The sequence below is a fragment of the Pseudorasbora parva genome, chromosome 22, assembly GCF_024679245.1.
Source record: "Pseudorasbora parva isolate DD20220531a chromosome 22, ASM2467924v1, whole genome shotgun sequence".
NCBI classification, from domain to species: domain Eukaryota; kingdom Metazoa; phylum Chordata; class Actinopteri; order Cypriniformes; family Gobionidae; genus Pseudorasbora; species Pseudorasbora parva.
In genome coordinates this window covers 2,850,084-2,864,484 of record NC_090193.1, presented here as the reverse complement: position 1 = coordinate 2,864,484, position 14,401 = coordinate 2,850,084, and the positions used below count along the sequence as shown (strand labels likewise).

The 14,401-nt window shown below is 42.0% G+C and overlaps 1 protein-coding gene across 1 annotated transcript in view; it reads left to right on the top strand.

Moving 5' to 3' along the window:
- dgkab (diacylglycerol kinase, alpha b) overlaps nt 1-13,973 on the top strand; it is a 62,622-nt gene extending 48,649 nt beyond the window's left edge. Inside the window, exons 21-24 of the mRNA XM_067431911.1 lie at nt 9,208-9,382; nt 10,344-10,464; nt 10,554-10,614; nt 13,090-13,973. Coding sequence (XP_067288012.1) covers nt 9,208-9,382; nt 10,344-10,464; nt 10,554-10,614; nt 13,090-13,167 — 435 coding nt within the window. The 3' untranslated portion in view covers nt 13,168-13,973. The remainder of the gene's footprint in view (nt 1-9,207; nt 9,383-10,343; nt 10,465-10,553; nt 10,615-13,089) is intronic.
- Nucleotides 13,974-14,401: the final 428 nt, after the last annotated feature.

Genomic DNA, 14,401 nt, shown 5'->3' with positions numbered 1-14,401 from the left:
GCTTTATGACCATCCATTGATCAATATTTTCTGTTCCTCTCAATTCTGATTTCGTTTTAACTCCTACGGTGGCCGATTCAGTCCAATATTAACATGGCAATCCCCCTCTTCACATTCGGCACGGTGCCATCGAGCGTTAAAACGCGTAACTTTTTATCAATTTGTTTTCTTTCAATTAGCACAGGTTTTGTATTTCTTTTTTTGAACTGACTGAGTGTAAGTTTGTTCACCTTGACACACAAACACACACCAGAACACACACACACACACAGCAGAACAACACACACACAAAGTCATGCCAGAGTGACACACAAACACACACCAGAACACACACACACATACAGCAGAACAACACACACACAGAGTCACGCCAGAGTGACACACAAACACACACCAGAACACACACACACATACAGCAGAACAACACACACACAGAGTCACGCCAGAGTGACACACAAACACACACCAGAACACACACACACATACAGCAGAACAACACGCACACAAAGTCACGCCAGAGTGACACACAAACACACACCAGAACACACACACACATACAGCAGAACAACACACACACAGAGTCACGCCAGAGTGACACACAAACACACACCAGAAAACACTCACACATACAGCAGAACAACACACACACAAAGTCACGCCAGAGAGACACACAAACACACACCAGAACACACACACACACATACAGCAGAACAACACACACACAAAGTCACGCCAGAGAGACACACAAACACACACCAGAACACACACACACACATACAGCAGAACAACACACACACAGAGTCACGCCAGAGTGACACACAAACACACACCAGAACACACTCACACATACAGCAGAACAACACACACACAAAGTCACGCCAGAGAGACACACAAACACACACCAGAACACACACATACAGCAGAACAACACACACACAGAGTCACGCCAGAGTGACACACAAACACACACCAGAACACACACACACACATACAGCAGAACAACACACACACAGTCACGCCAGAGAGACACAAAAACACACACCAGAACACACACACACACATACAGCAGAACAACACACACACAAAGTCACGCCAGAGAGACACAAAAACACACACCAGAACACACACACACACATACAGCAGAACAACACACACACAGTCACGCCAGAGTGACACACAAACACACACCAGAACACACACACACACACACACACATACAGCAGAACAACACACACACAGAGTCACGCCAGAGTGACACACAAACACACACCAGAACACACTCACACATACAGCAGAACAACACACACAAAGTCACGCCAGAGAGACACAAAAACACACACCAGAACACACACACACACATACAGCAGAACAACACACACACAAAGTCACGCCAGAGTGACACACAAACACACACCAGAACACACACACACATACAGCAGAACAACACACACACAGAGTCACGCCAGAGTGACACACATACAGCAGAACAACACACACACAGTCACGCCAGAGTGACACACAAACACACACCAGAACACACACACACATACAGCAGAACAACACACACACAGAGTCACGCCAGAGTGACACACAAACACACACCAGAACACACTCACACATACAGCAGAACAACACACACAAAGTCACGCCAGAGAGACACACAAACACACACCAGAACACACACACACACATACAGCAGAACAACACACACACAGTCACGCCAGAGTGACACACAAACACACACCAGAACACACACACACACATACAGCAGAACAACACACACACAAAGTCACGCCAGAGAGACACAAAAACACACACCAGAACACACACACACACATACAGCAGAACAACACACACACAGAGTCACGCCAGAGTGACACACAAACACACACCAGAACACACTCACACATACAGCAGAACAACACACACACAGAGTCACGCCAGAGTGACACACAAACACACACCAGAACACACTCACACATACAGCAGAACAACACACACACAAAGTCACGCCAGAGTGACACACAAACACACACCAGAACACACACACACACATACAGCAGAACAACACACACACAGAGTCACGCCAGAGTGACACACAAACACACACCAGAACACACACACACACATACAGCAGAACAACACACACACAAAGTCACGCCAGAGAGACACAAAAACACACACCAGAACACACACACACACATACAGCAGAACAACACACACACAGTCACGCCAGAGTGACACACAAACACACACCAGAACACACACACACACACACACATACAGCAGAACAACACACACACAGAGTCACGCCAGAGTGACACACAAACACACACCAGAACACACTCACACATACAGCAGAACAACACACACAAAGTCACGCCAGAGAGACACAAAAACACACACCAGAACACACACACACACATACAGCAGAACAACACACACACAAAGTCACGCCAGAGAGACACACAAACACACACCAGAACACACACACACACATACAGCAGAACAACACACACACAGAGTCACGCTAGAGTGACACACAAACACACCAGAACACACACACACATACAGCAGAACAACACACACACAAAGTCACGCCAGAGAGACACACAAACACACACCAGAACACACACACACATACAGCAGAACAACACACACACAGAGTCACGCCAGAGTGACACACAAACACACACCAGAACACACACACACACATACAGCAGAACAACACACACACAGAGTCACGCCAGAGTGACACACAAACACACACCAGAACATACTCACACATACAGCAGAACAACACACACACAAAGTCACGCCAGAGAGACACACAAACACACACCAGAACACACACACACACATACAGCAGAACAACACACACACAGTCACGCCAGAGTGACACACAAACACACACCAGAACACACACACACACATACAGCAGAACAACACACACACAAAGTCACGCCAGAGAGACACAAAAACACACACCAGAACACACAGACACACATACAGCAGAACAACACACACACAGAGTCACGCCAGAGTGACACACAAACACACACCAGAACACACTCACACATACAGCAGAACAACACACACACAAAGTCACGCCAGAGAGACACACAAACACACACCAGAACACACACACACATACAGCAGAACAACACACACACAGAGTCACGCCAGAGTGACACACAAACACACACCAGAACACACACACACACATACAGCAGAACAACACACACACAGTCACGCCAGAGAGACACAAAAACACACACCAGAACACACACACACACATACAGCAGAACAACACACACACAAAGTCACGCCAGAGAGACACAAAAACACACACCAGAACACACACACACACATACAGCAGAACAACACACACACAGTCACGCCAGAGTGACACACAAACACACACCAGAACACACACACACACACACACATACAGCAGAACAACACACACACAGAGTCACGCCAGAGTGACACACAAACACACACCAGAACACACTCACACATACAGCAGAACAACACACACAAAGTCACGCCAGAGAGACACAAAAACACACACCAGAACACACACACACACATAAAGCAGAACAACACACACACAAAGTCACGCCAGAGTGACACACAAACACACACCAGAACACACACACACATACAGCAGAACAACACACACACAGAGTCACGCCAGAGTGACACACATACAGCAGAACAACACACACACAGTCACGCCAGAGTGACACACAAACACACACCAGAACACACACACACATACAGCAGAACAACACACACACAGAGTCACGCCAGAGTGACACACAAACACACACCAGAACACACTCACACATACAGCAGAACAACACACACACAAAGTCACGCCATTGAGACACACAAACACACACCAGAACACACACACACACATACAGCAGAACAACACACACACAGTCACGCCAGAGTGACACACAAACACACACCAGAACACACACACACACATACAGCAGAACAACACACACACAAAGTCACGCCAGAGAGACACAAAAACACACACCAGAACACACTCACACACATACAGCAGAACAACACACACACAGAGTCACGCCAGAGTGACACACAAACACACACCAGAACACACTCACACATACAGCAGAACAACACACACACAGAGTCACGCCAGAGTGACACACAAACACACACCAGAACACACTCACACATACAGCAGAACAACACACACACAAAGTCACGCCAGAGTGACACACAAACACACACCAGAACACACACACACACATACAGCAGAACAACACACACACAGAGTCACGCCAGAGTGACACACAAACACACACCAGAACACACACACACACATACAGCAGAACAACACACACACAAAGTCACGCCAGAGAGACACAAAAACACACACCAGAACACACACACACACACATACAGCAGAACAACACACACACAGTCACGCCAGAGTGACACACAAACACACACCAGAACACACACACACACACACATACAGCAGAACAACACACACACAGAGTCACGCCAGAGTGACACACAAACACACACCAGAACACACTCACACATACAGCAGAACAACACACACAAAGTCACGCCAGAGAGACACAAAAACACACACCAGAACACACACACACACATACAGCAGAACAACACACACACAAAGTCACGCCAGAGAGACACACAAACACACACCAGAACACACACACACACATACAGCAGAACAACACACACACAGAGTCACGCTAGAGTGACACACAAACACACCAGAACACACACACACATACAGCAGAACAACACACACACAAAGTCACGCCAGAGAGACACACAAACACACACCAGAACACACACACACACATACAGCAGAACAACACACACACAGAGTCACGCCAGAGTGACACACAAACACACACCAGAACACACACACACACATACAGCAGAACAACACACACACAGAGTCACGCCAGAGTGACACACAAACACACACCAGAACACACTCACACATACAGCAGAACAACACACACACAGTCACGCCAGAGTGACACACAAACACACACCAGAACACACACACACACATACAGCAGAACAACACACACACAGAGTCACGCCAGAGTGACACACAAACACACACCAGAACACACACACACATACAGCAGAACAACACACACACAGAGTCACGCTTGAGTGACACACAAACACACACATACAGCAGAACAACACACACACAAAGTCACGCCAGAGTGACACACAAACACACACCAGAACACACACACACATGCAGCAGAACAACACACACACAGAGTCACGCTAGAGTGACACACAAACACACCAGAACACACACACACATACAGCAGAACAACACACACACAGAGTCACGCCAGAGTGACACACAAACACACACCAGAACACACACACACATACAGCAGAACAACACACACACAAAGTCACGCCAGAGAGACACACAAACACACACCAGAACACACACACACACATACAGCAGAACAACACACACACAGAGTCACGCCAGAGTGACACACAAACACACACCAGAACACACTCACACATACAGCAGAACAACACACACACAGAGTCACGCCAGAGTGACACACAAACACACACCAGAACACACTCACACATACAGCAGAACAACACACACACAAAGTCACGCCAGAGTGACACACAAACACACACCAGAACACACACACACACATACAGCAGAACAACACACACACAGAGTCACGCCAGAGTGACACACAAACACACACCAGAACACACACACACACATACAGCAGAACAACACACACACAAAGTCACGCCAGAGAGACACAAAAACACACACCAGAACACACACACACACATACAGCAGAACAACACACACACAGTCACGCCAGAGTGACACACAAACACACACCAGAACACACACACACACACACATACAGCAGAACAACACACACACAGAGTCACGCCAGAGTGACACACAAACACACACCAGAACACACTCACACATACAGCAGAACAACACACACAAAGTCACGCCAGAGAGACACAAAAACACACACCAGAACACACACACACACATACAGCAGAACAACACACACACAAAGTCACGCCAGAGAGACACACAAACACACACCAGAACACACACACACACATACAGCAGAACAACACACACACAGAGTCACGCTAGAGTGACACACAAACACACCAGAACACACACACACATACAGCAGAACAACACACACACAAAGTCACGCCAGAGAGACACACAAACACACACCAGAACACACACACACATACAGCAGAACAACACACACACAGAGTCACGCCAGAGTGACACACAAACACACACCAGAACACACACACACACATACAGCAGAACAACACACACACAGAGTCACGCCAGAGTGACACACAAACACACACCAGAACACACTCACACATACAGCAGAACAACACACACACAGTCACACCAGAGTGACACACAAACACACACCAGAACACACACACACACATACAGCAGAACAACACACACACAGAGTCACGCCAGAGTGACACACAAACACACACCAGAACACACACACACATACAGCAGAACAACACACACACAGAGTCACGCTTGAGTGACACACAAACACACACATACAGCAGAACAACACACACACAAAGTCACGCCAGAGTGACACACAAACACACACCAGAACACACACACACATACAGCAGAACAACACACACACAGAGTCACGCTAGAGTGACACACAAACACACCAGAACACACACACACATACAGCAGAACAACACACACACAGAGTCACGCCAGAGTGACACACAAACACACACCAGAACACACACACACATACAGCAGAACAACACACACACAAAGTCACGCCAGAGAGACACACAAACACACACCAGAACACACACACACACATACAGCAGAACAACACACACACAGAGTCACGCCAGAGTGACACACAAACACACACCAGAACACACACACACATACAGCAGAACAACACACACACAGAGTCACGCCAGAGTGACACACAAACACACACCAGAACACACACACACACATACAGCAGAACAACACACACACAAAGTCACGCCAGAGAGACACACAAACACACACCAGAACACACACACACACATACAGCAGAACAACACACACACAGAGAGCAGCTCATCCAAGCCTTACATCACCAAGAGCAATGCAAAGCGTGGGATGCAGTGGAGTAAAGCAGCCGCCACTGGACTCTAGAGCAGTGAGACGTGTTCTCTGAGCGACCAATCACGCTTCAGTCTGACAATCCCATGGACGAGTCTGGGTTTGGCGGTTGCCAGGAGAAAGGTTGCCACATGTCTGTCTTGTCTTGTTTCGCACATATGGTGTTTTTATTATTTTCTAGCCATGTGCTTTGATTTGTGATGTTTTGGTCATATGTCATGTCTCCCGCCCCTCTTGTTATCTCATTATTTATTATTTGCCCCACCTGTTCTCCCTCATTTCCTGCCTTGTTTGTTCCCTTTATAATCTCCTTGTGTTTGCAGTCCTGTGCTGTATAGTTGTTGGATGTCCCTGTTCATGTCATGCTACATGTCCCTGCTGCTTGTGTTTAGTTTATTTGATGTTTGATTTTCCCCCCTCGTGGATGTTTGATTTTATTTTGTATTTAAATAAATCGCTTTATTCCTGCACTTAAATCCTTGCACCCTTTTCATGGCACCACGCCCTGACAATGGGAATTGCCTGACTGCATTGTGTTAAGTTTGGTGGAGGGGGGATTATGGGGTGGGTTTGTTTTTCAGTGATTGGACTTAGCGCCTTAGTTCCAGTGAAAGGAACTTTTTGGACAATTTCATGCTCCCAACTTTGTGGGAACAGCTTGGGGACGGCCCCTTCCTGTCCCAACATGACTGCGCTCCAGTGCACAAAGCGTCGGTCCATAAAGACATCGATAAGCGACTTTTTGTAAATTTACATAGCCTATCTTTCCATCAACCCAGACGAATGGCCCGCGTAGCCCACTTGAGTCAAAAACTCTAATCTATCTAGTGTACAGCGGTCTAAAAGTGTGTATCAATCTCAAAATGTTGAGATAGCTAATTAAATCGACGAAGGTGGGATTTATTGTCCACATTAGCCGAGCAGCGCGGCACTTTTTAACGCTTCATGCCAGGTAAGAGGTAAGCATCTAAACATGATGGGGCAATATTTGCCAATCGTTAATGATAAAAAGATGTTAAACAACCAATATTAATATCCAGGGAGGCAAACTACTACTGATTCTCAGATTTAATGCCATTTATGTTATTCATCACACAAAGAAACATTAACGTAGCAGTTCTGAGTATATTAGAAGATAAGAGTGAATATGTAACTGTTTCCAGGCTTTCTTTAGTCCTTTCTCTGAACTTTCAAAGAACATTCATTTAACTCGAAATATTTTCATATTCTCAAACTTACACTAGAACATGGTAAATCTGACAACTTTCAAGTTTTGTGATTAGAAAAGTGCCATATAATAAAATAAAAACTTTAAAATAATATATATATATATATATATATATATATATATATATATATATATATATATATATATATATTAGCTATCCACACTGGCAGTCAATACTTGCAAATAATTAAAACTTTTTTAAATGTTTTTGAACGTAGGCTGAATTTAATTGATCTGAAATACAGTAAAAAACACCAATATTATGAAATATTACATTTTAAAAGAAATGATTTGCATTTTGATATATTTTAAAATGTAATTTATTTCTGTTATTAAAGCTGACCTTTCATTTGAATGCTGAAAACTGTTTTTGCGTATTAATATTTTTTGTTCAAACTACACAACTGTTTTCAACACTGATAATAATCATAAATGTGTGTTGAGCATTTGTGCTGAATGATTAGTGAAGGCTCATGTGACACTGAAGTAATGATGTTTGATCACAGGAATAAATTACACTTTACTATATATTCACATAGAGAACAGCTGATTTAAATTATGATAATATTTCACAATATTACACTTTTTACTGCATTTTTCATCATCATAACATTTTTTACACTCTTTTCTACAATTGGACATATCAGATAACATTACTGATTATAGATTAATAGCATTAATGATCGTTCGCGGTCACTGAGGAGTGTTGTCTGATGACTCTCTGTCCCTGTAGTGTTGTGGCGTTCCTGTCGACCTGAGCAGACTCTCGTTGGAGGGCGTTGCTGTCCTGAACATTCCCAGCATGCACGGCGGTTCAAACCTGTGGGGGGAAACAAAGAGTGTTGAGAAACTAAAGAAGTGGCAAGATGTCACTGTTGATCCTGAGGCTCTTAAGATGTGCTCACAGGGTAAGAAAATGCTTACTGCAATAGTAATAAAAAAACAAGATATAAAATTGCTGTCAATTCTAAGGTTAGTATTTATGAGGAGACAGAAATGCAATATGGAATACATATTATATACATATTATAATATACATGTTTATACGGTTGCCCTAAACGAAATTACCGGCATTCGAACCCCTCACCCGTATGTATTTTCAATGGTATATTATAAACTTACGAGAATACTATATTACTTGAACGAAGTAAATATACATTAATGAGCACATATATTTTTGAAAGAACTAAGTGTTTTTAGCTAAGAATAAACTAAAAAAGTTACACAGTGTAGCTTTAACCTGATATACTAACTAAAGCAGAAATACAACATTATAAAATCTATAGTAGAAGGAAATCCAAGGCACTCTTCTTTAGAAATTTATAAAAAGCCTTTATTAAACTGGCTATTTCATGATAGAAAGTATAAAAGACATGGGGGAAAAAACAACCCACGCTTCAGGGTCATACCCTAAAGAAGGCTGTTTGGGCCGCTACGCGTGAGTTGTCTTTTATACTTTTATACGTAAGGTTATTATTACATATTTAAGAAGGAATAAACAGAAAAAACATTCTTCTCTGAAGTAACATGAACCAATGAGTTCATGAACAAATGAGATTAGGAATGTGTGTTAATGAAGTCAGTTTCGTGTGTGTGTGTGTGTGTGTGTGTGTGTGTGTGTGTGTGTGTGTGTGTGTGTGTGTGTGTGTGTGTGTGTGTGTGTGTGTGTGTGTGTGTGTGTGTGTGTTGGGTAGGTTTAGGGGCAGTGTAAGGGGATAGAAAATACGGTTTGTACAGTATAAAAACCATTACGCCTATGGAATGTCCCTATATGTCACAAAAACAAACGTGTGTGTGTGTGTGTGCGTGCGCGTGCGTGTGTGTGTGTTGATGATGATGCTGTCTTTGATACTAAATGCTGTGTTTCAGAAATGAATGATAAACTCCTCGAGGTTGTCGGGCTGGAGAGTGTGGTGGAAATGGGGCAGATTTACGCGGGGTTGAAGAGTAAAGCACATCGCCTGGTTCAGGCTGCTCACGTCACGATCAGGTGAAGCCAGATGACGTGTTTTACAATATACTGTGCATTTGGATAAGCAAGTGAATCTGAATATTATTAACAGCACTCCTTTCCTGTAGAACATATAAAACTCTGCCCATGCAGGTGGATGGAGAGCCGTGGATGCAGCCTCCATGTACGGTAGGTGTGATTGTCATGCATCAGCGTTATTATAGGGCGTCAGTGCTAGTGATTTCTCATTCACTGAAATGTTTCATCATGTTTTTGCTGCCATTTAACCACATAGAAAGTTCAAAAGAGCAGCATTTAGTGCCAAGTGCAAATAGTGAGCCTTTTTGGCTATTCGCATTAGCTTCACCTAACAATGCCCGCTTTGGCCAGACAAGATTTTAAAAAAGACGTGCATATTTCCGCTTCTTCTGTGGTGTAGAGCGTAAAACTTAAGGATCTGTTGTGACGCGATCAACACGGGTTCAAATCCGCCTTTTCCCATCACATATCACATCGGAAAGGCATTTACAAGTGTCTAACGAAATATATAATCATTTACACTCTATTATTATTGCATCCTGCTAATATACAGCAATGCTGAGGCGCAAATAGTATATATCTGTCAAAATAAGGTTTAAATAGCATGTAATTACTATTTACACATATTGCAGGAAATGCTACTTTTACATGGTGTAAATGTGTAAATATCATCTTTCGCTAAGAAATTAATTAATTAATTAATTATCGAGTGTAATAGCCACTGCCTTATTTTAGACAGAATCTGTTTTAATATTATAAATGTCTTCTTTACTTTACTTTACTTCTTTACCCCCTTTACCCCCCCCCCCCACACACACACACACACACAATGTAGTAGTACAATGTTGCAAAAGCTTTCTATTTCAGATAAATACTGTTCTTCAAAAGAATATATATCTGTATTCATTAAAGAATCCTTTTCAACACTGATAATAATCATAACTGTGTGTTGATCATCAGATCCTCATCTGAGAATGATTAGTGAAGGATCATGTGACACTGAAGACTGGAGTAATGATGATAAATTCAGCTTTGATCACAGGAATAAATTACACTTAAAAAATAAATTAAATGATGCTCTTGGTGAGCAGAAGAGACTTCTTCTAAAAACATTAAAAATGTTACAGATCAAAAACTTTTGAACGACAGCGTATATAAATATGCAATAATACTCTTTAAAACAATATGAATTGTCCATTATTATTCCATGGTGACTTCAGTTCCTGCTGAGTATTGTTTTTTTATTAATTTTTTTATTATTATTATTATTTTTATTTATTTGGTTTTTTTGTCAACAAGCAAAATTCCAGTTGCAATCATTTTACACAAAATAGCACTAGTCATATGGGAACATACATACAATACTGTATATGCATGCACACATACATAACCATAAAATAAATATTTTTTTAAATAAAAAATAAAAAAATTAAGTTTACACTCTAATTGACCAAAGGTGTAGGCTGAAGCTAAAGCTTATTATGCCTACCCTTAACTCCACACAAGCTGCACTAATTGACATTAATTTAATATATCAAATATAAGATATTCTCAATGTGTATTTGGAAGAACATACATCGTTGTTATTATTATAGTTTTCTTATTTATTATTATGATTATTATTATTATTACCATTATCATTTCCATTACCACTACCATCAGTCATCATTACCATCATCATTTGTTATATTTATTCATTACCAGTCCTTTATAAAGTATTTTAAACTGTATTAATGAATTAGCCTTTTTTAATTCATCAGGGAAGCTATTCCACACCTGAACACCTTTATTTGATGGGCAGTTTCTTCTTAAATTGGTTCTACAATATGGTATAAACACATATGTCCCTCTAAGATCATAATTACTGTCTCTCAAATTAAACATAGCTTGCAAGGACTGTGGGAGTAAGTGTTGCCTTGCCTTAAACACCAGTATAGTAGTATACAAATCTACCATGTCATAGAATTTTAATGTTTTCAGCTCAGTAAACAAAGAATTTGTTGGGGTATTATATGGAGAATGTGTAATTATTCTGATGGCCTTATTTTTTGTAATAGAAAAACTGGAGTAGTTCTAGATGTATATTTCCCCAGATTTCTATTCCATATGTTAAATATGGAGTGATGAGAGTACTGTACAATATATATAATGCACTTTTATTCAAAAAATATTGCAATTTATATAAAATTGCAATTGTTTTTGATATTTTCTTTCGAACATTTTGTATATGATATGTCCATGCCATTTTATGATCTATAATCACTCCTAAAAACTTAATGTAATTAACTCTTTCTAATATATTATTATCAATTTTAAGTTTAATATCATTTTCTATAATTTTATTACTAAATACCATGAATTTTGTTTTTATTTATTTGAATCGAACCATCTCTTTAGTTTGTACAGTTCCCTCTCCACTACCATTACCAACTCTTCCAGATTTGGACCTGAGCAAAAAACACTGGTATCGTCAGCAAACAAAATATAATTGAGTACATCAGACACCTTACAAATCTCATTAATATAGAGCAAAAATAACGTCACATATTCACATTCAGATGTCTGCAGCGGCTCCATTCTGTGAAGTGATGTTCAGTCATTAACATCAGTATTTTCTGTCTGTAGATCCACATCACACACAGAAATCAGGCTAATATGTTGATGGCTCCTGCTGCTAAAACACTGGGATTCTTCCTCAAGTAAAACAGAGGCTTGAAGATCATTCCACTGAAGATAAAGATGTGCAGGAACATTACACTATAATGATAATATAAGATTTTTTTGTTGTCGTTGCAATCATTAGACTAGGCTTGTGTTCAGTTTTAGTGTCAATTTGGTTATGTTAAGAATACTTCATACACTATATTGGCAAAAGTTTTGGGACGCCTGCCTTTACCTGCTCATGAGCTTTAATGGCATCCCATTGTTAATCCGTAGGGTTTAATATGGAGTCGGCCCACCCTCTCTAACAGCTCCAGCTCTTCTGGGAAGGCTTTCCTCAAGTTTTAGGAGTGTGTTTATGGGGATTTTTGCCCATTCTTCTTGAAGCTCATTTGTGAGGTCAGGCACTGATGTTGGACGAGAAGGCCTGGCTCTCAGTCTCCGCTCTAATTCATCCCAAAGCTGTTCTATCGGGTTGAGCTCAGGACTCTGTGCAGGCCAGTCAAGTTCCTCCACACCAAACTCCTCATCCATGTCTTTATGGGCCGACGCTTTGTGCACTGGAGCGCAGTCATGCTGGGACAGGAAGGGGCCGTCCCCAAACTGTTCCCACAAAGTTGAGAGCATGAAATTGTCCAAAATATCTTGGTGAAGCATTCCTTTCACTGCTCAACCCCTGAAAAACAACCCACACCATAATCCCCCCTCCACCAAACTTTACACTTGGAACAATGCAGTCAGGCAAGTCCCGTTCTCCTGGCAACCGCCAAACCCAGACTCGTCCATGTGATTGTCAGACTGAAGCGTGATTGGTCGCTCAGAGAACACGTCTCACTGCTCTAGAGTCCAGTGGCGGCTTCTTTACTCCACTGCATCCCACGCTTTGCATTGCTCTTGGTGATGTAAGGCTTGGATGAGCTGCTCGGCCATGGAAACCCATTCCATGAAGCTCTCTACGCTGTTCTTGAGCTCATCTGAGGGACACAGATGTTTGGAGGTTTGGCGCTGTTGACTCTGCAGAAAGTTGGTGACTTCCGCGCACTGTGACCCTTAGCATGTGCTGACCCTACTCTGTGATTTTACATGGTCTATCACTTCGTGGCTGAATTGCTGTTGTTCCCAATGGCTTCCACTTTGTTATAATCCCACTAACAGTGATACTTTTGGCAATATAGTGTATGTCACAGAAATATTACTTGAAATGGGATTATGGTTTTGTGAATGGTAATGCTTTACGGAGGGTTAGGTGTGTTAGTTACAGTATAAACATTTCCAA